A 27,611-nucleotide genomic window follows, 5' to 3' on the forward strand; every position below is an offset into this window, starting at 1 on the left:
GCAAACAGGATTTCATCATGTAGGAGCTGTATTTTGAGACAGAATAGTCAAATATGTCAGAGTAATTTTATTCTGCGCTGCTGTTGCTGAGTGCGATGTTAGATAATCAACACCAGCAGTCTTCAGCTAAGAGTGATGCTGCACAACAGCATAATTTAATTTAAAATGTTTCCCCAGGCTCTTGCACTTCTCACTTTTTTTTTTTTACTGTATTTTCCTGTTGTTACAGAAATGGACACACACTGCTGGCCTTCTGGTTCTCCAGACAGACAAACAAACTCAACAGACAGCAGACTATAGAACTAGGACATCACATACTCAAAGCACATATATTTAAGGTATGATTATTCCACAATATAACAGGATATTCTAAATGGTACACTGCGCAGTGTGGTTATTTGGATATTCTCATCACGTCATTATATTATATTAAAACAACAAGTGAAAACATTTTAACTTAACCCTAATTGACTTCATTTCTACCATTTGGTTGAGGCATGCAATCCTCAAGAAATCCACTAGATGTCACTGTCTTTAAATACGATGCCCTTTCAGTTGTTTTATAGCTAGTTTGAGAAATAAAGGGGCATAGTGATTAACACACCTTCAGGGTCACAGGTTCGATTCCTGTCTCGGGGCCTGTGTGCATGCAGTTCACATGTTCTCCCCATGCATGGTGGCTTTTCTCCAGGTAGTCTGGTTTCCTTTCCAAGTCCAAAGACATGCAGGGTAGCTAAATTTGCAATACCCCCCCCAAAAAAACAAAAAAGTCTCCTGAGATAAGCTCCAGGCCTCTGTGGGCCTTCACGGTATAGAAGGTGAATGAATAATGTCCAAGCATCTCTGATGACCACATGAAAATTTAGCATTTTATGTGAGATTCTTTTGTTATGTTTTAAATGCACTGCTACTTTACCATGAAGCAACATCTCAACCGTTTGGAAGAGGATAATTGTGGAGTCTTCTAAAAAATGAGCCAAGAAAATTAAAAAGCAAAGAAAATATATTAATCTGGTTGTTTCTTAGGAAGTATGTTAAAGCATCGATTCTGAAACCCGCTGAGGTTACTTTGGCTTAAATTTGCTAACACTTTGTTTTACCTTTTGTTTTGCAGGGCCTAAGTAAGAAGGTTGGGGTGTCCTCATCCATCTTGCAGGGGCTGTGGGTGTCTTACAGCACTGAGAGTTTATCCACTGCTTTATCTTCCCTAAGAAACCTCTACACCCCTAATATTAAGGTACCACAATAAAAAAAAAAACAATTGTTTCAATGTTCATTCCATACAAATAAATTATTGAGGATTTTATTTAGGGACCTATATGTGTATATAAGAACAGTGGCAAGGAAAAACTTCATGAGAAGTCATTTGATCTTTGGACTTGGTGGAAATTTTTAGGTGTCCCGTCTGCTGATGATGGGAGGGGCAAACGTTAATTACCGAACAGAGGTGTTGAACAACGCGCCGGTGCTGTGTGTGCACGCTCACTTGGGCTACATGGACATGGTGAACCTGCTGCTGGAGTTTGGGGCTAACGTGGACTCAGCGTCTGAGAGCGGGATGACAGCATTGAGCTACGCTGCCACAGCGGGACACCTGAGCATTGTCACCGTCCTCTGCAAGAAGAGGGCTAAGGCACGTGCACCTCTCATATTTTAGAATTGAGTCCAGTGTTACAGATTTAAGACAAATGATCATTTCAAGAAGTTGCAGTCTGGAACCTACATAAAGTTTACAACTCAGGATTTCATTTAGCACATACAAAATCAATGAATTGAGCTAGTTTTAGGCCATTGTGACATAATTTATGTGTGTATTCCTATTTAGCTTGACCAGCTGGACAGGAACGGCCAGTGCGCTCTGGTACACGCAGCTCTAAGGGGCCACATGGAAGTGCTGAAGTTCCTTCTGCACAGTGATTGGGGAGGTGAGGGAGCAAAGACCGCACAGCTCCTCACACCTTCCCCAACCAAACCATCGGATTCCACAGACCTGTCCAGCCCAGAGCAGCCAGAGAAAGAGCAAGATCAAGAGGGAGAGGGAGCGGAGACTCCACAGGAGAAGGAGAACGAAATGGAGGTCGCTGCTGAGCAGCAAGAGAACAAGGAGGAGTCTGAGAAAAAACACCAGGAAGCTCAGCCTCAGCAGCAGCACGAAGCCTTCAGGAAGAGTCAGGCAATACAGCAGGCTCTGGTAGCAGCTGCAAGTATGGGACATATTGAGGTGATCATTTTAATTAACCTTTATTTAATTTAATTTCATTTTATTGATATTTGATGGCAGTACACCAGGAGAAATGAGACGACAGCAAAAATATTGTCTTTAGAGAATGCTGACGAATGAATTAAAATTTTCAACGATGGTGCAAATGAGATCAGGGATTCTAAAATATACAAGTTTTAGGGATCTCATGTCAGCTGGCTAAGTTGCTTCGCTTCCAGTTGGCACCATTATTTGGCCATAGCTGGAAATATCCTTATGTTTTGCCCCTACTCTTCTGGGAAAGGAAGGTGTAACACATTGTTTAGGTTTTGCTTCCATATGCAGTTTTTATTGTTAGTCGTAGTCCAACAATAACTGTCTGGGGACCACTATCATTGAGGTTCTGTACATAATGTGGGAATTTGAACCTTCCATTCTTGTGTCCACTTGCAATCATTTCTGCCTTGCCCACTCACCAGTAAGTATAAATTTATATCCTACTGCAGAGATCCTTCGTTCCTGACTCTGACTAGACTATTAAACTATGCAAAAGCATACAGTATTTTGTTAATAAGAAGCACATAATAGCCGATTAAAGGTTTTTCTTGGCAGGTCTCTGGTCATACCAAGATCAGAGTTTGGCACTAAAAATGCTCTATAATCTCTTTTTTCTGTGATGTCCAAAGACCTTAAACTGTCGTACAAGGGATCTTGTCAAATGGTGAGACTCTGTGGTGTTTAACAGTGAGCTATTCATCTACAAGCTTTGTAGAAGGTTGAACATAAACACTACGCAAATGTATTAACTGATCAAATACCAATTCCTTAGCTTCTCTATTAAACATTATGCGTTTTCTAATTCTTTGTGAATACACTAGCCACTTAGAGATGTCTCCTGGTTTCACTTTTGTGCGACCTTGTCAAAGTGCAGCAGTTTGAATGTTTAAGTGAACCTCAGTGAACCTCAATTTATGTGTATGGTCAGCCATGAGAAAGTTCCCCTGGAGCACATGATGGTAAAGGCCTTGCTCAAGGGCTCAGCAGTGGCAGTTTGACGGTGCTGTGGCTTCAACCCCTGATCTTCCAATCTGCTACCCAGATCCCTAACCGGTTGAGCCATCACTACCCCTTCAGGACCAACCTTGCATCCAGGCCCCAGGGTGGTATCCTTAGGCAAACTTCTGTTGACTAAGCCACCCATCTAACCATAGTCAGGCTCTGCCAAAGATAAACAGAGATGATCTTGTGGCATTTTGTGGCTCACCGGTTGCTAGAAGAAGGTTTGAGATGAGGTTCAGACATGTGTTGTGTCCTGTTTCATCAAAACTTCATAGGTTAGCCCAGAAGTCAAATGACTGCCATTTCAACCCTAGTCCTGTTAATCTCATTATGTAGTTACCTGTCTTATTGATAACATCTAATTAGTTTGTTTCTTTCAACTGAGCAGATATTTCCTCATTATAAACCTGTTTTCTCCAGGCTTTCATTCCCTGTCTTTGGCTAAATATTAAACTTCCAACCTCTTCGCTTTTGTTAGATGTATACACCAATCAGCCATAACATTGTACTGACAGGTGACATGAATAACATTGATTTTCAGGTGCCACTGTGATGAGATATATTAGGCACCAAGGGAACATTATGTCCCTGAAGCTGATGTGTTAGAAGCAGAACAAATGGATAAGTGTAAGGATTTGAGCAACTTTGATGAGAAAGTGGTCCAAGAAAGGGAGGAAGGAAAACTGATGAACCACGACGAGTCAGGAGTAGTCGACGCTCATTGATGCACATTGTGAGCGAAGGCTGGCCCGTGTAGTCTAATCCATTAAAAGAAAAACTTCGAATTGCTGAATACCAGTAGTTCTTTTCCACAGGATAATGCACCCTGACGCACCCTGAGGAACAGAATAACAAGTTTGAGGTGTTGACTTGGCCTACAAATTCTCCAGATCTCAATCTGGAAAAACGAGTCTGATCTACGGATGGCTCACCTCACATCTATAGGACTTAAAGGATCTGAAAATGATGATTCTTTAAGTTTGGTGCCAGATATCACGGCACGCCTTTGTCCACGGCTCGACAGGACAGGGCTATTTTGGCGGCAAAAGGGGGACCTACTCAATGTTAAGCAGGTGGTGATGATGTTAAGGCTGATTGATGTTTGTATTGTACTTGCAGATGTAAATACTATACAGATAGAGGAGAATTAATAATAAATTCTTTAGCTAGACCATTTAGTAAGTGAAAGCTCTTACGTGCTTCACAGTAAACTGTTCTGCCTGCCTGGAAGTCCACATAATCGGGCTAAAATGGGGCATGTAATGTACTTTAACTCAAAAGTATGACAGCTAAATGATATAAATTATTAAAGATGCTGAACAACGAGTCAGTGAAAGAATTACTTCATGGAGGAGAAGCATATCCTGTTTGTGTGCTCCGTCAAAAAGGCTGAAAGTCTACGGGTAACATTTTAGCTGTGCTGTTCTCACGGTGCACATAAAAGTTATTAGTATCTGTCCAAGCTATTGTGGAAATAATTGCTACCTATTGCTAGACTTCGTCCTCAATTTGTCCGTGTCCTGTCTTCCTGTTTCTCCAGATTGTATCATATCTGCTGGATCTTCCTGAGAAAGAAAAAGAGGCTACAGAGTATGCTCAGATGAACAACTATGACACTTTATGGGGGGAAACAGGTAATCAGAGTAAGCCTATAGCTTTGCATGTATGTGATGTATATGTTAGACATATACATATGACTGACAGCTCTTTCCTTCAACGTTCAGCTCTGACTGCAGCAGCGGGGAGGGGAAAGCTAGATATTTGCCGGATGCTGCTGGAGCAGGGCTCTGAGGTAGCTCAACCAAACCGCAGAGGGGTCGTGCCTCTCTTCAGCTCTGTAAGCCAAGGACACTGGCAGGTAGATAACCTGGAATCTTATACTTTGGATCTGAGATGCTTTGGTCATTTCTTGTTTCTCAGTCAATACATATGGGTATGAGAGATCGCGAGTTTGAATCCCGGGTGATGCTGTAGCCTCTCGCGGCTGGGCGCCTAGAGGTAGCTAATTGGCTGAACTCCCTCAGAGGAGGAAGATGGCTAATCAGTCACGACTCAACAGCCAATTACGGGCGTCTGTAAGCCCATGCAAGCGGAAGAAGTGGGTAACGCTGTCCTCTGATTGTGTTACATGGCTCTCAACGGTGCATGCGCGGGGAGGTCAAAAAGATGCAGTTGGTGGCGCCACATGGTTTAAAGGAAACATGTGAAAGGCTTCGCCCTCCCTGGTTGGTAGTTGTAGCCTTAATGTGGGAGTGCCCTGATGACAGGTGGGAATTGGCTATGACCAAATTAGTGGGGGGATCAGGGTCAACCCAGGACATGGGTTTTATTTAACACATTTGTGGATAGCAGGGAAGTTGTTTTGCAAACATTCTACAGTATTAAGTGTACCGATAAACTGTTTCCAAGAAAGTGTCATACTTTAATTAAATAACCTTTGTAACTATTGGCTTTGAAAAATGCTGTAGTGTAGGAGAAATAAAACGCTCCAGGATATGCTGTTATTGGAAAAATACTCCATTTTGAAAAGGGCCACATCACATCTCTCAATCATTATATTCTGTGTTTATCATATATAATGATGCAAGTGTGTGAGGTTTCTGCAATGCTCTGTTACAGATTGTGGACTTGTTGCTGAATAACGGAGCAGACATAAACATGGCAGATAAACAGGGACGAACTCCTCTGATGATGGCGGCTTCCGAGGGCCACATAGAAACAGTGGAGTACCTTTTGGCTCAAGGTGAGACACACAACACATGCACTGTGTAAATCTAATGAGCTGTTATATGAATAAAATAAAATAAAAATTATGCAAAACACTAGATATTGATTTTTGTTATTTATGGAGAAGAATACACAATTTTACTATGTATTGTGCTCATTATTGTTCAGTTGTTTATAGTTTTTAAATTTCATTTAAATTTAAATTACTTTTCCTTATCTTTCATGTCAGCAGGCCCTCTTTATGTCTGTTTGTTTGTTTTTTCTTGTCTGTTTGATCATCTTATTTTAAAACAAAAGCTTGGTCATTCTGAAAATTATTTAAATGTTTTATGTATTATATAAATTAATATCATGGCTTCCTAACGAAGTTTTCCCCCTATTTTTCTTTTTGTTCTGGTGTTTTACTATATGACAACAATTTCCAGTGAAATCTCCATATTTTAGTTTCTAAATTTCAAATTAGAAGTAATATCTAGAATATAATGTGTTTTATTTGACTATGTAATTTCATTTCTGAGTATAAAGCAACGCCAATGCTCATATTTAATTAACTTAGCATATCGACTTTACTGTCTGTTTTAGTTGTATTACTTTTCTTAGCGATTTGACTTATACATAGTGATTTTGTCAATAAAATTGATTCATTTTATTTTATTTCACCATATACTATATTTAATCTTTTATTTTTTAATTTATTTTATTCTCAATTCTTATAAATACAATGTATTATTTTTATTATTATTATTATTATCATTATTATTGTTTATTCAATTTAATAATCATGCCGTGTTTAAGCATGTTCCTGTGTCCACATGGATCTACAATTTTTTTTTTTACCAAAACAATAGTTATAGATGGATTGACTTATGTAAACTGCCCATAGTAGTGATATGTGTGGTTAACCTGAGGTGTGTCCAACCTTGTGCTCAGTCTTTGGGGATAGATCCTGCATTTACATTGCCATAATTGCAATCAGGGGCTTCACTGCAAAACTGTTTTTTTAAGTTGCTTAGCCATAAACGTTAACATATATTATATTATATTATATTTGTACACAGACTAGAAGTTAACTGTTAAATGTGCACTATTCTGCAGGTGCATCCATGCCCATAACAGATAAAGAAGGCCTCACTGCACTAAGCTGGGCGTGTCTAAAGGGACATTTGCCTGTGGTTCGCTGCCTGGTGGAAAGGGGTGCGGCCACAGATCATGCGGATAAGAACGGGCGCACGCCCCTCGACCTGGCTGCCTTTTATGGAGACGCAGATGTTGTGAGTGTGCACGATTACAATCCTAAGTTCTCTAGGTGTGAGGGACATCATTCTTTATTTCTTGTCAACCACAGCAACATAAACCATGGGATCTGTGCAGAAATATGCAGAAGAGGGCAGTTAGCGCTTTCTTCTGAGTGTGTTACACTGCCCCTGACTAAAATACAGCATGGATTAGGTTCATATGTCACAGTAGAAGCATGTACTGTACTAGCCCTCATATTAGTACGGAATTAGAAATAGGTAGAAAATAAGTTACCGCTTTTTTCCCCCCATGACTTCTCCTTCTTTCCTTTTAAGGTGCAGTTTCTTGTTGATCAGGGTGCTCTGATCGAGCATGTGGACTACAGTGGGATGCGACCTCTCGACCGGGCTGTGGGCTGCCGCAACACATCAGTAGTGATGGCTCTCCTCAAGAAAGGAGCTAAGATCGGTATGAAGAAAGGATGATACAAGGCTATGATTCAAACTGACAGCAGTTAAATATATATATATATATATATATATATATATATATATACTGGTTGAAGTAGTATGCAATGCTCAACGGTGCATATTCTGAGTTAGAAATGTTAGAAAATTCAGTCCGTTCCAGTCATCTGATAGCGTTACACTACTGTTGGTTTGATAGTTATACAGGCATGCAGCTCTAATGGGGAAGTCAGTTCGATTCCAAAGTCGTCTTCATCGATTTATGCACATCTGACACATCTGACTCTAACTGCTTCTCTTCTGCCCCCTACAGTCTGCAGTGTGTAACTGCAGCGTGTCTATGTGTGTTCGCTACAGTTTCTGCTGTTGCTTGAATGTGGCTTGTGTTGCTCTGTAGCACCGTTCCAGCTGCTTGTGGTTTTCTGTTCAAGTCATACTCAGAATAACTGACATGACCATGACTTTTATGTCTTGGATGAGCTCAGTCTTTTTTTTTCTCTCTCGTTCTATTGTTCTCGCTCTGATATACAGAGAACAGCTGAGTAATTTGCCACATTGAAACTATACGTTAATAAGCGTAGTTAAGCTTGATCAGAGATAATACCTTAGTATTATACTCCCCAGCTTTTTTCAGTAATTGTTCTTGTTGGTTATGTTTGTTGTCCTTTCTTGCTTTGATGGTTTCTTTTCTTGGCTGGAGCTCTTGTTCCCTGCCTCTCACTGCTGCTTCTTTTTGTGTTCCCTCTCCCACACTTCCACGACCACCGACATCTCTCTCCTTTTCTATCTCTCACTCACCTACACACCTGCACACCTCTTCTCTAAACTCCTCCCCTCAACTCACTCTGATTGGCCCACTCACTCCATTCCACATTTCCCTGCCAATGCTTCCACGCTCACGTCCTATGACAACCTGACCTCTGGCTGCAGGATGTCAGACCTTGCCAAGTCGGCACAAAGGAGGTAACAGTCATGCTCAGGACGTCGACTCTTCATATATCCCAGCAGGCCTTTCATAGCTTCTTTCCTCATCAGTGTCTTTTTGTGTCTCTTTGTTTATGTTTCCTTGTTTGGTGGTGAACAGCTAGTACTGTAAACCCCATATTCCTCCTTAGGATCATCTGTTAATTTGCCTGTATTTCAGTGTATCCTCGGTCCCTTTGTCTGTTTGCAGTCTCCATCTGATTTGCTCATTTGAATTGAATCATTCTGCAATCGTATGACAGGAAAACATACCTTTGTTTCTTGTCATATGTTTACAACGCGTTACACGTTGTTTTTAAAAGCAATTTACTTTTTCATCAATTATTGAAAAATGAAAGAGGGAAACATCCAGTGTTCAGTGTTTTGTTGATACATATTGTTCACTTTTTTTTTTTTGTAGTGTCTAGACTGAGTTAGGTATTTCCAACGAAAACGTGGTCCTTTGCAGAAGACATTTGTCCTTTCTTCATCTTGTGTCTGGTTGTCCTTGTTGGTTGTCCTTATTATTTTACATTAATCATAGAACACAGTGCACGGTCTTCTCCCTATCTCTCTCCCGCTCAAACCGATAACTCTTCATTTTGACCCTGCATCATGCATCCTGTTGACCTTAGGTCCAGCTACATGGGCAATGGCAACCTCGAAACCGGATATCATGATGATCCTGCTGAGAAAACTTATCGAGGAAGGGGATGGCTTCTACAAGGTATGATTTTTGCACCATCTAATGAACCTTTAGGGCATATCCATAATCTACAGTATTTATCTAACAATTATTTGTGTGTAATACAGAAAGGCAAAGTGAAGGAAGCGGCACAGCGTTATCAGTATGCATTGAAGAAGTTTCCTCGTGAAGGCTTCAGTGAAGATCTGAAGGCCTTTCGAGAGCTCAAAGTCTCTCTGTTTCTCAACTTGTCTCGCTGCCGCAGGAAAATGAATGTGAGTATTTATTAGGTGTGTTTTGAAGTCATGGCCAATTAGAGTTTAAATTATGTCAGCAAGCACATTCAGTGAATTAATTTCGCAACATTTAGACCATACCGCTGAAATTCTCACTTTCTTAGTAAAAGTGGTAATTAGTACACAAAAGTAAATAATCTGTCAGCATTTAAATTTAATTTGTCACTGTAAATACTTTTCCATATCTTCGGAACAAGGCTTTATTCATTTATGCTTATTTTCATGAAGGGTGTCAATACTTCTGGAGTTAAGTGTTTGGTAACTTGTAATGGAAGAAAGTGCTAGATTAGATCATCACACAAAGTACATTTTTAAAAGCCCTTTCCAGATAAGGCATAATTATCAGTTGATACCCACTGGTACTTAAAGTGCAGTATTTATCAGAAAGCATGAAGCTGATGTTGATTGAGTTTTGTTGGTCATTGTCTTACATTTCTAAATTCCCATGTTTTCAAGGACTTTGGAATGGCAGAAGAGTTTTCTACCAAAGCTCTAGAGCTGAAACCCAAATCCTATGAAGCATATTATGCTAGAGCCCGAGCTAAACGCAGCAGCAGGTATGACATGTTATATTACTTTTTCCCCTCATAAGCAGCACCTTTACATCCCTTTGGATAAAACTTTGTGACCACTCATTTGCTCAAGTCCATTTAAAGGTTATTTTAAAAACAAAAACATTAAATAATTTTATTTTTAATTATAAAAAATCTGCAGCCCTATAATGAGACAGTGGTTAGAACCTACCCTGACTTTTTTTTTTACCATACCAAACATGCAAGTGATTCTAATAGCATACTCTTTATTCTCTCTATTTGGTGTTGTATCTGTTCTCTCGGCCCATTTTAAATTACTCTTTACCCATGTTTATGCAACACAGGCAGTTTTCTGAAGCTCTAGAGGACCTCAGGGAAGCCATAAAGCTGTGCCCCAACAATCGTGAGATTGTGCGCCTCTTGCAGCGCGTGGAGGAAGAATGCAGGCGAGTCACCCAGACAGAGGAGCCTGAGCTTGAGCCCCCACCGTCCCCACCCCCATCCCCCTTACCCGTGGAGGAAGATGACGAGCCACCTCATCATACACCACCCCCAGAACCTCGACTGGATGACATGGAACCTGTGCAAGATCTTTTCGAGGATGATGACTTTCTGGAACAGGAGCTGGAGGGCATGTCTATTGGCCTTCCTCCTGAACGCATCAATACATCTGGCCTCCAAATTATCCACAGTCCACCTCTCTCTCCTGTCACTTTATCAGGAGGTCAAGGCTTCGAGTTCCACCCAAGCCCCACTTCACTGTCATCTCCAACTCACCAAAGCTACCAATCAACCTCACCTTGTGTCTCTCCCACACACCAGAATTCCCATTACCGACATAGTCCTCCACACACCTCTCCTGCCCATCAAGCTTCTTACCGTTTTAGCCCTCCAACTATGGTTAGTGGAGATCAGGGGATAGATTACCAGAGTCCCCCACCTTCCCCTCTTCGTCGCACTGCACCTTACAGATCCAGCCCACCCTTGGAGAGTGTGTGTCTCTACCGTTCCCAATCTGGATCTCCGGTCCGCTACCAGCAGGAGCCTTTGCCCAGTCGCCCCAAATCACCCCTATCTAAGATGAGTAGTCAGCGCTCCTTTCAGCTCCAGTCTCAGCAATCCCAGTGCTCCCAGTCCTCCCAACACCACCAGGCCCAGGGCCTCCGACTGCAGCCTTCCATGGCCCAGATTGTACGCACCAACCAGCCTGGGAGTGGCATCTATGGCCAGTTGGCCCACCCACTCAGCAGCAGGTACCAGGGCACCTCCATGGACATAGACCGGGATAGAGAGAGGGAGGCCAGGCTCGTGTACCAGCCCTCCTTAGATGGAAGGTCCATGTCGCAGGTACAGTCCAGTCTGAGTGTGGGTGCTCTGTGCCAGCATACAGGGCGAGGCGGGCCTGGAGGAGTACTCGAACCTGGAGTGGGGAAAGATGAAGTGCCTCAGCGCCCTGCCTCAGCATACCGCTCTGCAACCGGAGGTCCAGGAGGAATGCGCTTTAGCCAGACACCTCAAATCAGCCGCAGCCAGTCTGCAGCATACTACCCTGTCTCTAAACATGAGCTGGAGAGAGCTGCCGCAGCATCCTCCATGTCCCCATGCCAGTTAGGATCACCCGAGATCCCGCATCTGGTGCGTCGGCCCATCAGTGCAAACACGGGCGATCTGAAACCACACATGTCCACCCCTAGACCACTAATCCACTCTCAGAGTGTGGGTCTGCGCTTCTCCCCCTCCAGCAGCAATATCTCCTCAGGCTCTGGTCCTAATCTAGCCTCTGGCTTTAGGGCTTCCTCCTCCATGGCCCAGATGGAAATTCCCCTTCAGGTGGCATACGAACGCAGCTTCGATGAGCCCTCCTCGCTCTCGCCCTCGCAAAGTGGCCTGTACCCCAGCGAGCCAGCCCGCTCCCGGACGACGCCCTTCATGGGTGTCATTGACAAGACAGCACGGACTCAGCAGCAGTACTTGCACCAGCCTTCACGCGCATGGCCAGTCACATCACTGGACAATGTCATCACCAGCCCTACGTCACCAGGTAACCTGATTCACCAGGCATCTACAGCCTCCTCCTACAGCCCGCCCACCTCATTAGGTAACATTGCCTACTACAACAAGACCAACAATGCCCAAAATGGGCACATGCTGGAGGATGAGTACTATAGCCAGCCACAGCCCTCATCCCTGGGTAAGCTGGCAAATGGAGGGGCCCGGGACAGGGACCTCCTGGAGCGGGTCAGTCAGGTGCCCACGTACCAGGATGTGAAGGTGGCACGGACAATGCCCGTGGCACAGGCATACCAGGAAAATATGTACCGCCAGCTCTCTCGTGATGCCAGGCAAGGTCCCACCTCACCCATTAAACCAAAGAGACCCTTTGTGGAATCAAATGTGTAACAAGGCCAGTAGAGTGGAACGGATGAGTGATAAGGAGTGAGTGTGTGTTCAAATGTGGTGGTCCAATGTATTAAAATAACTAAAAAGTGTCATTTTTTCTTTTGAAACTCTACTAACCCAGGGAGGGGAATGTTGATATATTGCAACTTCATGAAAGAAATTGCTAATGCCTTGATCTGTGCCTGCTTCTGGTATACTTGAGGCATAAGCTTTAGCGCTAAAGCAAAAGACTTGAGACACTTGGACTTAGAATTCCATGAATATGATACTACTGAATGTTCTCTTTAAAGCTCTGCACATTATGTGAAAGCACATTTCTGAACCTTCCCTGAATTGAAGCAACAAACATGCACGCACACACATACACACAGCTTGAGGAACAGTGTGTGTCCTGCAGTTATTATCCCATTTGAGTGCGAGTGAGCATCGTGAACAAGAATGTGTGAGTCATGGACTGTTAATGAATTTAAATGCTTAAATCATTTCCTCTCTTCAGTAGGCAATTCCAAACAGGACTGCTAGGCCTTCCAGAGTATATCATGTTGGATTATTCAATGCTGTTTAATAATTTAAAAAAAGCTGTAGTTACAGAAGGAACACAAAGAAATATTTATACCTGAGTACGTGATGTACAACTCAAAACATAAACCTAGTTTCTGTGTTTGGTTTAGTTTTACGTTAACTTTATTTTTGTATATTTTTTGGCTGGAAAAAGGCTACATAATATTTTCGAGAACAAAAAAAATGCAGATTCAGAGTTTATGGATTAAGAGAGGGGAATGTACAAACCTCCAGAACACTTTTTTTTTTTTTTTAAGCCTACAGGAGTCATATCATGATTTTTACAGTTCTGACATTTTTATACTTAGAAATAAAATATCTAGATTTCTTGGACATACCTAGAATGAGAACACATTGTGGGTACATTTTGTTTTTAAATCGATCATTGAAAAAAGGCAAACTTTAATCTTTTTTTTTTTTTTAATAACCTAAATTGGATCTTCCTGTTCTAAAAGGTTTGTACTTTCTCTTCTCCATATATTAAAAGACGTTTCAGGGGTGTTGAATAATCGATGGTAGTTCCTTTTTTTTATTTCGAAACGGTTAAAACAGTTACAGTATTGTTCTAAAATATAAAAAGCATTAGTATATTTAGCTATAGTATATTTGGTTTAACCTTTCAGTGATAATATTATTACTATTATTATTATTATTATTATTAGTTTGCTGCACTGTATGCCCATGAAAGCTCTAAAGAAAAAAATAGCACTTTATTAATTTAATTTTGATGATGGAAAATCATACTGTCAGCCTGAGAAAAGGCTTATTAGGATTAAAAAAAAAAAAAAAACAGTAAACATTTGTGAATTAATTGTCCTACTAGAAAAACAAAATAGCAGTCTTTGTTTTTGGTGCAATCTCTTTCTTTCTTTCTTTCTTTAACAAAGCTAAAGAATAAGCAGTAACAAGAGTGAAACTATGTTTTTAAAAAGCTACGAAAACATGTATATAATAGCCTTTATAGAGCGCACTGTATGTGCTGTATATATTGGCCAAATGTGTTTATGCGTAAAGAATTCATGACTATTTCTCTATAGCTAATACTTCACTGTCGCAGGGTTATGACAAACAGCTAAGAGACTAACGAGTAACAGTATCCAGTGCGTAGAGGTGATTACCTGAAGCAGATATCAAAGCGTAAAAATGTGGGTGTTTTTAAAGTTCGGTAGCATCCTGAAACCCTTACCAAAAGTTTTCCTTACGAAAATCATAAACTCATAAAAGCAGTAGAATACAATATAGCCAACGTGCAATGTTCAAACTGTCTACGGTCACATTAGACAGCTGCTATCTTCAGTAAGCCCATACGTTATGCCAGTAAGCCTTCAAGCCTTCTCATGCAGGACTAACTCAAGAAGTGACAATTATTCATCAAATTAAAGGGACTGAAGGACAACACATGTTTTATGAGTGTAGATATGTTATTTCGCTGTAAATACAGATGCATGCTCTATCCTCAGCCACCCCGCCCCCCACGAGCTCATGTGCATATGCTGAAGTGTACCTGATATCTGTATATCTCAAATGAAGCTGGTGCCCAAATAATTCATTCCAACCTCTCATTTTTCCAATCGTTAATTAGGAAACACACTACTGACCTCTTATGAGTTGAACTGGGCTTTTTGTTTTTTTAATTTGCATTTAAGTTCATATTACTGTACTTGCTTGCTGCGCTGAGTTCTCTTGTCTGTAAATGTGAGCTTTCAGAGCGCTGTGACAAAAGTTCTATGACTACAATAAAACAGAATGTGTTTTTATCATACCGGAACTTGTGATCTGTGACGCTGAACTGAAACACTGTCTGAAATCACTCATTAACTACTAAGACACACTTTGTGTTTAAAGTACATCACAAACAGGTACATGCTGGCTTTAGTGGTAAGTTAAATATCACCCGATCTCTGATCGGGCAATAGGAATTACATTGAGTCTGTAACAAGGCTGAATCGCAAATCCCTCTCTCTAACCCCTGATCAAGGGCACTACATGGCATGTGGAATGTACACCCTACATAGTGCACTAGCTTTCTAAATATAATGCTTTTTGGTATTAAGTGGAATAAGTGAAAATATTTCCATGTTTCCAAACCCCCATGGTTTATTCGCCTCACCTACATAGTACCAGTGTTCACCCCTGTTAAATAAAAGGAACAAATTTTAATCTGTTGATAATAAATGGTGCTTGTTAAACTGTTATATAAAAGGGATATTACACCTAAGCTCATGCTGTCGTACTAGGGCAGTGGTGGCTCAAATGGTTACAGGGTTCTGATCTGAAGGTCAGGGGTTTGAGCCCCAGCACCGCCAAGTTGTCACTGTTGAGCCCTTGAGCAAAGCTTGTTCTACAGGGGCTGTAAGGTACATGTGACAAATAAATGAATCTCTTAATACCAGCACAGCTGTGATGCCTATAACCATGCTGTACATGGAAGCAGACAGGTTAGTAGACAGAAGGATGTGATGGATTCTGCAACAGTGGAAATTATTATTTTAAAAATTAACTTTTTTTTTTATATATTTCCAGTAGACACTTACTTATTTAACCTGTCAAATTTAATACTTCATTTCTCTAAAAATAAAAATAAAGAACATCTGGAACAAACTGAGCACAAGAGCATAATAAAGATTAGATGAGGCAGCCACAATCTTGGTGTCTATGACATTTTATAAATTAAATAAGATGCATTGGAAATATGATTGTTTACGATAATCCTGCAACAATTTGTAAGCAGTCTATCATTAAAAAAAAATGTGTTAAATTTGAGTTGTTTCTTTTCAGAACTTCTTTTTAAGTAACAATGTCTAAAATTTTGTACCCCCTCTTTTGATTTTTATTATGATTTTTGACAGTTTTATCAGTCTCTCACGTTATTGTGGAGGCATTTAGGCTTATTCTTTTTTTTGGAAATTCACTTGTGCACAGCTCTCTTAAGGCCCGCCAAAGCATTTCAATTTGGTTGAGTGGTTTGGTTGTATTTCTCTGTTTTATACACAGCCTGATCTGATGAATCTGCTGGGATGTCCACTCCTGGGAAGATTAGATTTATTATATATTATTATATTTATAAGTTATTAGGTTATACTTTACTCATGCATGCATCCTAAATAAAACTTAAATACAAAACATAAATAACATTTAAATGGCATTATAAAGTCAAAGAAGTTATCAAAGCAAGGCCATGTTGGAAATCTGGAAAAGACAAAAATTGTTGTTGAAAATATACTTCATATGAGCACCATTAAATCCAATAATTAAACCTTGAATGACTATTGCATAGCCGGAGATCAGACTGGAGAACCAAGTTTACACACAGTAACACAAGCCAACAGGGGATGTTTTAACTATGTAGATAGCACTTTTCTCTGCCTATGGGGCAGTTATTCAGAGGATGTGGTTTTGCCTCCAACAGATGGAGACCGTTAGGATACTGCCAAAGGTACACCAAAGTGGTTCAAAACAAATGTAAACTGTTCGGGACAGTTTTGTAAAAGAAAGGTAAATCCACATTCCTGCCATAGTAGGATAGATCTGATAGTCCTAGCAAGTAAGTGAGTAACTTTCTGGTCATGTGATCATATTACTGTACTGACAGGAGCCATCTATTTCCGGGCGTAGCCTCTCAAATCCACTGACTCTGAATTCAGAGGTATGTGATTGTTCTGATTGCTAATGTGACTGAAGCAGAGCTTCTTCTAACCATGCATAGAGGCAATGAGCTGCCTACAACTGGGTTATGGATCAAGCAGCGGTCCATTTATATGAGCATTATCTCCTTCAGGTGGGCTTTGCTTGGGGTATGCTTGAATGGTTACAAAACAGTTGAAAGAGCAGTTTGACTGAATTGAGCATTAGCATTAACAAGTGCACATCAGTGTGGTTTTCACTCTGTGATTACTGTTTTATCTGGTAAACAATGAGCAGCAGTACATATCGCCAGATGGACCCAGTGGGAAGCGGTATATTTTTAGTCTCATCAGCACATTGAAAACACTATCCTACGTAACCACCTCATTGTTATCACGGATATGCCACAAAAACAAAGACCAAAAGGGTCCTGGTTACAAGTTCTAGAAAACATTTTGTTCATTTTAATAATGTTTAAGGCATTAGTAAAAGGATCTTGGACCCTTTTAAAACTCCTTTGTATTCTTATGTGCGCATGAGGACACCTTTAAATCACATCACTGGTTTTCAATCGAGACTAGACTAAAGCCTTTTTCTACAACACCTTTATTCCACCTATTACTGCAACACAAATGCCAATAATATAATCAGGTCGATCATGACATTATTTTTCCCTTGCATGAGGAACACACAAAAGGCCTCATTTTTCTGTAGTTATGCGAGGCATTTAGACTGGATCATTATCTTTTTAGGTTGAACATTATTTTTGAAAGGAGTGCCATTGTATTAACTGTGGTGAATGGAACCTAATATATGGCCACTGGGGATGGGAAAAAAAAGATTTTTGGTCCTTTTACAATCACTGTACTGAATTAGATGTACTGTATGTTTTGACTCATTCTCTTAACAACAGGAGAATCAGGATTCGGGTTTACATCTCCCACTGTTACATGAATAGAGAATATGTATGTATGTTATAATGGAATATTGTATACAACAACTAAATCAGCCAGATGACCAGCAGCTGAATTAACATGTCAACGTACCAGATCAGAAATTGCAGAACTCGGTTTTTAATGTAACTGCAAACTGCAATGTTTGTAACAAGGGCTTTTTTTCATATGAGACTCCAAAAAAATAAAAAATAAATAAAAACACTATAGAGGCGGCATCCTCACGACAATCATTTTATATGTAAACACGTACAGTATTTATGTCCTTGACATAGTCAAAAACAATAGCATTGTTATTGCTTATAATGCTGGATAAGCAATAATGATCAGAGCTGGAATTTTTCAAGAAGTAATATTTTCTCAAGACATACAACCTGTATATATATATTAACACCTTATTGTTATTGCTTCGTTATTCCATCTATAAGCCTTCATTTATTGGATTTATTTCTAATAGAGCTTGAGAAAAAATTATATTCAGTTAGGTGTCATTTATTTTTTATATTTCTTTGCATTTAAGGAGGTGAAATGTCACAGTTCATCTACAGTATAATCCTAAAGGTGGTGCACTCTAAATTATTCACACAATTTAGCTGTGTGGTAGAAGCGAATTATTTGCTAAGAATGTTTAAAATCTGAACATTATTTCAAAGCAAATTGGGATATTGATAAAATCGTGATCCTTAAAGAATTGAAACAGAAATCAAATCAGCAGCTAGGCATCATGATGATACTGTACCGGGTGGTCCCTGGAGATTCCCATCGTTCATCACTACTGTTTAATTAAAGCTACATGGTGTATTACAAAAATAAATATGCTTTTGAATTCCCTTTCTGTAGAAGACACTATAAAATCTTCTAAAGTCTTCTCAATATGGACAATATTTAGACCTGTAGACAAAAAAATAATGTAATACAGCTAGTCTAACTGTATGTACAGTAAATGCTTCACCGTTCAGTTGCACTCACAGGAGTTGATCAGTCACCTTTCATGTTCTTTTAAGATCATCACTGAATGACCATCATTTTTTCAGCTTAAACATCATTCTGTTTAATCCTCTCAGTCCCTCCTGGGTTTGGCTGTGAGGAGGTGCACCAGGCCAGGTACCAGCACCATCACTACCTGGGGCACTATGACAAATTTAAGAAAAAAAAGTGAATAATAGAGGAGGGCTGGAGCCGTAGGCAGAGGAACCCGGCTCACGTAGGACAGCGCCATGGAGGACAGCGCCATGCAGAGGGTCTTCGGTACCCAGGGAAGTGCCCATCCACCTGGCTTCCAGAACTGGGCAAGCCCCAGCCCGAGAAGCGCCCCGGCATCGCGGCTCAGAGAGGAGAACGGATTTGTGTCCATGCGAACCCACTTGGACTTGGAGCACCATCTCTTGGCCAAGGCTATAGACCTGAAAAGAGTAAGATCAGGGACGTAGAACCTGTACAGGCCTATCTATGATTTTACAAAAACTCCATATGTTAACTTTATTAAATAGAAATCAGAAATCACTCAAAATAACTTTCTAACACAAGACAGCTATGATTTAACATAATAGCGATGAGATAAAGATTCAAAACATAAATCAGGGAACCTCTCCTCCTTGGACAGTCTTCAATACACTTTTTGTAGTTGATTGCAATGTTTATTTCCAAATTGTTGGACTTACCAGGCGAGGTCGATGCCAACCATCTTCAGCCCAGCATGCATGAGTACTGCCCCGAAGAGCAGAGCCATGCTGATGCACAGGAAGAACAGCAGGGGGCGACAATCTGGCACAGTGCGGTTTAGAATCACCCCCAGCATCGTGCCTGAAAGAGCCGAATTGACAATACAATTGACACAGTTTATATAATTTTAAACATGTTGTGTCCGACTATATGGCTAAATCTGGAAAATATATTGTATAGTGCAGCTGCTAAATCCCTCTTAAACTTTACCTTTTTTCCTTAATTAATGACCGGTTTATATTGAAGCATTACTCTAATAGGCCATTGTTTCCATAGCAACAGCAGAAACATAGAGATTTGTCTGCTTCTCACTCACCTACTCATCGTCTATACCGCTTTATCCTGTATTCAGGGTCGCGGGGACCTGGAGCCTATCCCAGGACAGGGTACCAATCCATCACAGGGCACACACACATAAACACACTCACACACCCATTCACACTCTATGGGCAATTTGGCAACACCAATTAGCCAAACCTACATGTCTTTGAACTGTGGGAGGAAACCGGAGTACTTGGAGGAAACCCACCAAGCACAGGGAGAACATGCAAACTCCATGCACACAGAGACTGAAATCGAGCCTGGCTGGGAATCGAACCCCGGCCCTGGAGGTGAAAGGTGACAGTGCTAACCACTACACCACCGTGCCAATTTGTCTACTTCATGCACCGCAAATCAAAGGCAATGTCAGATTGTCATTAGTAGATGTCCGTTAAATTATTACTTTTGTCAATTATTTCAGTGATCACTGTTGGTCTTTTTAAATAGAAGGGAACCAACAAATTTGTCCATGTGTGTAATCTAAGCTTATTAATAAACAATTAACAATTGCATGCATATTAAATTGCTAACAAATATATATATATATATATATATATATATATATATATATATATATATATATATATAATTAGTGATATGGCAATTTCTTTTTTTTGGTGGCTTGAGTTTTTTTTTGGCTGCACTACTTTGGGCTGCAGTTCCTTTCCATATCTGCTCCAGTTATTGGTAATGTACTGTTAATGTCCTCTACTTTTATAGTTCTTGCCTTTTATAACTGACCTACGCCTGTTTAAAAGCGAGCCAACAAACCCAAACACCTAAACAAAGCCTCGGTTTTTGTTCATACACCGACAGGGTGCTGAAAGGACAGCAGCACTTCAGCACCGCTAAGGTTTTGGACAGCAAGGCAACACTCTGCCACAGGGTGGGGCTGAGGACTGCAGCATGGCTTGGAAGGATAATTTTCCCCTCTAGTAGAAGCCGGTGTGCTATAAAGGGCGCCATGACAGCAATTACGTAAGCAGTGTCATTTGGCGTCTCGTGTTCGTGCTGGCACCAGATGCAAAAACTGATCCCAATCTCAGCCTGGACTAGCAGCAACATCTCGGCCCCCAGGAGCTGGTCCAGGGCCTGGATAACACCATGTTGGGCCTTCTCATGTTTCAAAGGGACCAGTGGCCAAACTTTGCAATGTTTATACCAAGGGCTTCTTTCATATGAAACACTGTTTTGTGGATCGCCTCTATAATAATTTTAATACGCAACCATGTACCGTATTTATGCCCTTGACTTATAATAGTGTAGTTATTGCTTATAATGCAACAGTGTGCTCAGGATTGGGATTACTCAAAAAGGAACGTTTTTTCAGGGCCTATAACCAGTACACATTTTATACCTTCATTATTGCCTCATTATTCCATCTGTAAAAACTGATTTAGTTACGTAACATGATTTTTTTGTTTGTTTAATAATTCATCTTTTGCCATACTGACTAAATGAACTTTTTTTTTTTCTAATTCAAAAAAAAAAAAATTTTGTCACGTACACAGTCATACACACTACGATATGCAGTGAAATGCTTAGACAACTGCCCGTGACTTAAAATAAACAACTATTATTAGGAAATAAATAAGAAAAAGAAAACAGAAGTACATTTAACTAAGAAAGAATAAAATATTTGTACAATACAAAATATACAATATATGAAGAATATAGAAAAAATAAGAAAAACTTGAAACAGTACAAGCTGTACAATATAGAAAATATAGAATTTATGGAATTTTTGTATGGAAATAAAGTTGAATATAAATAGAAATGTACAGTTTTTTTATATATATATTGTTGGTGCACTCTAAACAAACGACTTACACCATTGGCTGCGTGGTAAAAATGAAATATGCTTTCTAAGTTTGTTTAAAATCTGATTGGGATGTTTAGGAAATGATGATTTCTATCCATAATCACCATTTTTTTAATTAAAACTACTTGAGTCCAGACCTTGGATACCACCACTATGGGACTTGTCTTTCAATGGCTCCAGAGGGCTGCTGACTCTCCACTGCCTGAACCTCATTATGACACCTAATGTCTGTTGGCTAAGCTCATAGGCGCCGATGACATCAATGCAAAAGCCTAATAAAAGGCAAATACTCAAGCAAGAGGCGTGGCCGAAGATGGACGGGAGCTTGACCCACATCCCCCTCCTGGCTAAAGAAATACAAAAGGCCTACTTCTCCATCTCTGTGGACAAGTCGGGTGACTTGAGGAAATGATTCTTGCAACCAGGACACCAAGTTTTATCAGTGGTTCGACCCAGCTGACGTCTTTCATTCCAACCAAGCAGAAGCCACACTGAGTCGACCTGTTTAATTAGTCGTTCAACAACATTTTACTAAAAGAATAAAAAGGTGCTATCATTGATAAATTGCAGGGGTTTCAGCAAAATAAATCAACTTCACCAACATCAGGACAGTAACTCATCACTACCTCAGGACAAATCAACCTACCTGTCTTTTAATTATTTCTTATAATCCCACCCCCATGAATTGTAAAGACTATATAACATGGCAGGATTTGAGGCTGAGAACCTACCTGTCAGAATGCCGGCGATGACCTGGTGCGGAAAGTGAGCCAAAATAAAGACCCGAGACAGACCCACTGCACCCAACAGCAGCACGTAGAAGACGTAAGGCACGGCAGCCAGTATCCGACTGCTTACATCAGAGTGCATGTTAGAAATAAAGCTTTGTGTTCCGTACATCGCTGACATATTACTCACCATCCCACGATTCAAAATATCAATGTTGCTACAATATGTTTCCGACTAACCTGCCAGAGCGAGAGCGGAGAAAGGAGGCCAGGGCGGACACCACCACCCACCACACTGCAGCAGTGACCATGGCATGGCCTGAGGGGCTACCTGGACAATGCAGAAAGAAATAAAAAAATGTCTTACGCCAGTTTGGCTTGAAAAGATGTGACACAAAACACCTGAGCACTTATGCTAGTGACTACACCCATTCACAAAAGTGAGTACACCCCTCTAATTTCAGCAAACATTTTAGTACATCTACTCAAAGGACTATAGAAATTAAAAATAAACAACAAAAGTAAGTACACCCTAAGTAATAACAGCTGTACATATCTGAACCATGCAAAGTCACATGACCTATTCATCATGTTCATGTGTGTCAATGGCCAAGTTTGTCTCCAGACCTGAACCTTATTGAGCACATGTGGAGCGTCTTCATGTGGAAGTTCATCCACATCCATGTGACTCCATTATAAAGGAGTGGAAGAGGATCCCAGCAACAACATGTTCAGCTCTGGTGAATTCTAGTCCTAGGAGGATCAAGGCTGTGCTGATACAAACACAATATTGACACTTTACACAGTTTTGACAGTTTCACTGCTGGTTATTTAGACAATAAAGTCTGCATGTTGAGTTATTGTTGGAGGACAGTAAATCTGTACTGCCATACAAGCTGCACATTAACAACTGTAAAGTATATCTTCTTTTCATTTCTATAGTATGGTCTCTTGAGAACATATGATAAAGTGATTGCTGAAATGTGAGGGGTGTACTGACTTTAGTGAGATAATATACATTTTTGGGTTTTCTAACCTGGTCCTGTCTCACAGGTGGACTGAAACTGCTGAACCGAAGGGCTGTTTTTCACAAATAAACCTGACTGACCGATCCACCAGTAAGGCCTTTCCCCAAACAGGACCCTATAAAAGAGACAACACAGAACAGGAAGACTGTATTAGCCATGTGGAGATGAAATGAATAAGTCAGATATAAGAAATAAAACATGACTGGAGTTAAAGATGCCTTCCTTTTTAATTAAGGGTTACATTTATATTTGTGAAACAGTTTTGTAACAGGACAGACAACAGAGCAACTTTACAGAGCGGCTCAAAGGATGTGTACATATGTAAAAAAAATAAATAAATAAATAAAAAGATCATATATGCCTCTCGTATGATGATCACATGATAGCATCAACGTTGGTGTGACTACTGACATCTTAAGAGGAAACATAAAACTACACCTTACTGCAATAATTTAATTTAAGTTTTACAAAAGAGCACAGAAAACAATTGTTGAATATATTTTTGGGCTCCTCTGTACAGATAGTGTTTTTCCACAGATGTCAAATATACTTGCGAAATGGGCCAGTATCACCTGCCAGCACGAAAGTCCACTACTACATACAGCAAATACATACAATATTTAACACAACATTTTGATTTATTTGATATTTTTATTCATTTCACAATTTCAGAGATCAAACATACAACCCTCCCCTACTCCAATATGTAGAAACTGAATATTATACTGCTCATGCGTCAAACGGTGGCCGTGTCTTAAATTGAGCGCTGGACAGAATTTATCTTTGGACAGAATTGGTATTCGCCTGAATTTTAACCTGCACCCAAAGTGAAATCAAAATTTAAGTAAAAGCGATGTTATGAACAGTTATGTGCCAGATTATTTTTTTCCTCAATTAATTATTTTACTACTTAATTATTTTTTTCGCTGCATTCATTGTAGACATCAAAAAAAAGAACTTCATTGTATTCATTTATTTACTGTGCATATGGCAATAAACTTGAAACATAATAATTTAATTTAAAATAAGATGTAAACAAACACCTGCACCAATGGATACTAATAGAAAAAGACTAAACTCTCAGGGATCGAGGGCGGCATTCATCCAGGCTCTTTTCTGTTCTGGCACCTAGGTGGTGAAATGAACTTCCTCTAGATGTCTGTACAGCAGAGACTTTGACTATCTTTAAACGACGACTTAAGACGCATCTGTTTCTCCAGTACTTGGACTAAGCCCCCCCTCAAAAAAAAAACTCTTCCAAGTTGTGTCGGACTAATGGCACTTAGTAATTAACCTAGTTAATCCAGTGTAAGTATGCATCCAATAATGTAAACTTTATGTAAGTCGCTCTGGATAAGAGTGTCTGCCAAATGCCTGAATGTAAATGTAAACTGAATATTACTGTGATTACTTAATATTTTCACCACTGAAATAACAAGCTGGAACGTTTTAAGACAAAACTTTATCTTTATACGATTTACTTTTTCGATTTCTCATCTATGATTTACTCTCTGATTACCGAACAGGGCTGATGACAAAAGAAAGAAGTACAAAATAAAGAAGTACAACTTAGCGCAAACAAGGCGCAAGATACTTAACCTATCTATACAAATAAAATTTAAATACAAATAAAATGTATTATTAAAATTATTTATTTTATAATGTATTATTTAAATGTATTGTTAAACTGAAAGGCTTAGAGACAGTGGCACTAAAGAAAAGACAGGAAGCAGAGCTGGAGGAAGCAGAGATGAAAAAAATGAGGTTTGGGAGTGACAAGGATGGATAAGATCAAGAATGAGTCCATCAGAGATGTAACCCATTTAAATGTTTTGAAGATAAATTCAGAAAAGCCATATTGGGGTGGTTCAGAGGAGAGATTGTAAATATATCAATAGATGGATGCTGAGGTTGGAACTGCAAGACAGGAGGTCTAGAGGAAGACCAAGGAGGAGATTTATGGATGTAGTTAAGGGACATAAAGTTAGTTAGTGTGAGAAAACAGGATGCAAGGGACAGTGTTAGGTAGAGGCAGATGATTCACTGTGGCGAATCCCTGAAAAAAAACAGGCGAAAGACAAAGATGAAGAAGAAGAGGACAATAAGGATGATGATTAAATTGAAAAAGGAAAACAGGTGTTTCCTTTACACTGCAGGTGTATATTCTATTCGATTGATTTCTTTGCTAAGTTTGTTAAGAATTTTAGCTAACCTAAAAAAAGAAATCAACATTAAATAAAACAGGATACAGTCAAACCTTGGATTGCGAGAATTAGTTCCAGAAGTGTGCTTGTATATCAAAGCACTTGTATAGCAAAGCAATTGTATAGCAAAGGGAATCCTCCAATAAGAAATAATGGAAACTCAGATGATTCGTTTCACAACACAAAAATATTCAAATAAAAATTATTAACACAAAATGTAAAGTAAAAGTAAACAAATGTTTCCATTAGTGTGTCTTTGTGAAGCTGAAGTAAGGGGAGGGGAGAGGTGGAGGGAGGGCGCTACTGTGTAGGACAACTTTAACACAAACACATTAACAAGATCACTGCTCTCTGGAAACTTGATTCCATGAACCTCTCTAATGACACATTAAATTTTACTTTATGTGCTCAAACAAACGTGGCCCTGATGTTTAAAAAAAACAAAACGCACACATGCGCATAATGTTGACTACACGAGTGATGCACGTGCACGGTGACTAAGCATTGCAGGCGATTACCCACAATAAATCCCGCACGAGAGAAGAACTATTGCTCAGTTGTGATCACGTGATGCTCGACAGACAAAGCGCATGCGTGCTACACGTGTCCACTACATGTCAAGACCTCACTCGTTTATCTACTTAAAATTGTTGCTCGTCTTGCAAAACGCTGGTAGTTCCAATGTATTTATGAAATCGCAATACAAACCGAATCGTAATAATATCATATCGCCTGGACCTTCCTGATTAAACATTTACTCCAACATTTTTACCATTTAAAGATGAGGTTAAGCCACTCTGAGACTGCGGCAACCCAGAGCACGGCGATGCCCGTCCGTCTGTGCAGGTAGAAAACAGGTGGGAAAACGAGCAGAAACGCCGCTTTTGGGTCTCCTATGTGAGTAGCGAGCAGCCAGAAAGACTCATAATCTCTGGTGTTGGACTGGAGAAGCTCAGCCAGCCACACACCCTGGGTGTACACAGGCTCCATGATGCTTCAGCCTGATGATTAGCATCGAAGAGCAGGACAGCTGTTAGCTAGCGCGTTCAGGTCAGGCTAGCTGTGGGTAATTATCTGTTCAGAGTCGTATTATAGAAGTTAAATAAAATAATCTTGAGCGAATAATACGGTTTAATACGATTATTACGCTTAAACACGATTGTTACGATTTAATAATACGGTGTAACCCCAACACCGGTTACTGAGAAACGTCCTGGAGAATAATGCTGAATGAAGCTAATGCTAAACACAGTCAGAGTGTTTACTTTCCGTTACGGATGCCGTCATAGGACATAAAATACGAAAACGCGGAATTATGAACTTCTGTGTAGATAGAGCTCATTATAAGAGTACAGGAGATTTGCTCCAGGATTACTGATATCCCTCAGAAAAAAAAAAACAGCTTTGAGTATTATTATTTTTTCAACATATCTATTTTTCATTGTTGCGGTTAATATCGGCACCTCACAGCTCTACTGCTTTGCAATCACTGTGCAGGTGTGAACATGTTCCATCATTTCACTTGTAACTGTGGTGCGAGCAAAAACAGATGCCCACTTATAATTTGCACAAAAGAAGAGCAGTGTGCAGCGATTTAAATTCGATTAAAATTTATTTATAATAAGTGGTCTGAGGGTGTACCTGGTGTCGAAATGACTCACAGAAGTTTAAAAAAATGTAACCGATACTTTAAGGAAGGTAAAAGTTTCTTTTTAAATGAAGAGAATCATTACTGGTGACAAGACATGGATTCATCACTACGAGCCTGAGAGTAAACGCCAGAGTATGGAACAGAACATCCTCAATCGCCAGGCATGAAAAAAGTTAAAAAGTCAACTGGAAAATTCATCAAGTTACCTTACAGTTAACTGGGATTCTCAAGCGCCAGTATTGGGACATTATCAGGAAAAAGGTTCAGCAATCAACAGTGCTCGTTACAGTGAGATGCGTATTGAAGATCTGAAGCCTAAACTTTGAACTAAACACAGATGACTGCTGTCCAAGTGCGGTGATCTTGCATGATGATGCATGTCCACATACTTCTGCCCACACTGTCAACACTCCTCTTGTTGAAGGAGGTGT

The 27,611-nt window shown here is 40.0% G+C and overlaps 2 protein-coding genes across 10 annotated transcripts in view; one reads left to right on the plus strand and one right to left on the minus strand.

Annotated features, from left to right (window-relative positions):
• Nucleotides 1–13,775, plus strand: part of tanc2b (tetratricopeptide repeat, ankyrin repeat and coiled-coil containing 2b) — a 197,441-nt gene extending 183,666 nt beyond the window's left edge. For 6 of the 8 annotated variants that reach the window (XM_053511912.1, XM_053511915.1, XM_053511916.1 and 3 more), the window contains 14 exons: nt 230–338; nt 1,115–1,237; nt 1,397–1,633; nt 1,826–2,221; nt 4,800–4,893; nt 4,984–5,117; nt 5,879–6,002; nt 7,082–7,257; nt 7,558–7,690; nt 8,620–8,652; nt 9,288–9,379; nt 9,466–9,612; nt 10,090–10,190; nt 10,511–13,775. In XM_053511912.1, the coding sequence (XP_053367887.1) occupies nt 230–338; nt 1,115–1,237; nt 1,397–1,633; nt 1,826–2,221; nt 4,800–4,893; nt 4,984–5,117; nt 5,879–6,002; nt 7,082–7,257; nt 7,558–7,690; nt 8,620–8,652; nt 9,288–9,379; nt 9,466–9,612; nt 10,090–10,190; nt 10,511–12,566 (3,955 nt within the window). In that variant the 3' untranslated portion in view covers nt 12,567–13,775. The remainder of the gene's footprint in view (nt 1–229; nt 339–1,114; nt 1,238–1,396; nt 1,634–1,825; nt 2,222–4,799; nt 4,894–4,983; nt 5,118–5,878; nt 6,003–7,081; nt 7,258–7,557; nt 7,691–8,619; nt 8,653–9,287; nt 9,380–9,465; nt 9,613–10,089; nt 10,191–10,510) is intronic. The other 2 variants (XM_053511913.1, XM_053511920.1) reach the window with 1 other exon arrangement.
• A 2,918-nt stretch (nt 13,776–16,693) lies between these two features.
• g6pc3 (glucose-6-phosphatase catalytic subunit 3) lies at nt 16,694–26,798 on the minus strand. 2 transcript variants are annotated; one of them, XM_053512179.1, is made up of 6 exons: nt 26,302–26,798; nt 23,334–23,440; nt 22,538–22,628; nt 22,301–22,419; nt 19,366–19,507; nt 16,694–19,107 (listed from the first exon to the last, which is right to left on the minus strand). In XM_053512179.1, the coding sequence occupies exons 1-6, from the start codon at nt 26,517–26,519 to the stop codon at nt 18,765–18,767; spliced, it is 1,020 nt and encodes a 339-aa protein (XP_053368154.1). In that variant the 5' UTR covers nt 26,520–26,798; the 3' UTR covers nt 16,694–18,764. The 2 variants fall into 2 exon arrangements, with proteins under 2 accessions (XP_053368154.1, XP_053368153.1); XM_053512178.1 differs by having other exon boundaries at nt 22,301–22,422.
• Between the last annotated feature and the right edge of the window lie 813 nt (nt 26,799–27,611).

The sequence above is a fragment of the Clarias gariepinus genome, chromosome 14, assembly GCF_024256425.1.
Source record: "Clarias gariepinus isolate MV-2021 ecotype Netherlands chromosome 14, CGAR_prim_01v2, whole genome shotgun sequence".
Classification (NCBI taxonomy): Eukaryota; Metazoa; Chordata; class Actinopteri; order Siluriformes; family Clariidae; genus Clarias; species Clarias gariepinus.

Coding starts and splice junctions, on each gene's coding strand:
- g6pc3 (XM_053512178.1), bottom strand. CDS start 26,519: ATGGAGCCTGTGTACACCCAGGGTGTGTGGCTGGCTGAGCTTCTCCAG. Junction 23,441..26,301: donor CTTAACCTCATCTTTAAATG/GTAAAAATGTTG, acceptor TCTCTTTTATAG/GGTCCTGTTTGGGGAAAGGC. Junction 19,108..19,365: donor GTTGGCATCGACCTCGCCTG/GTAAGTCCAACA, acceptor TACTCTTTTCAG/GTCTATAGCCTTGGCCAAGA.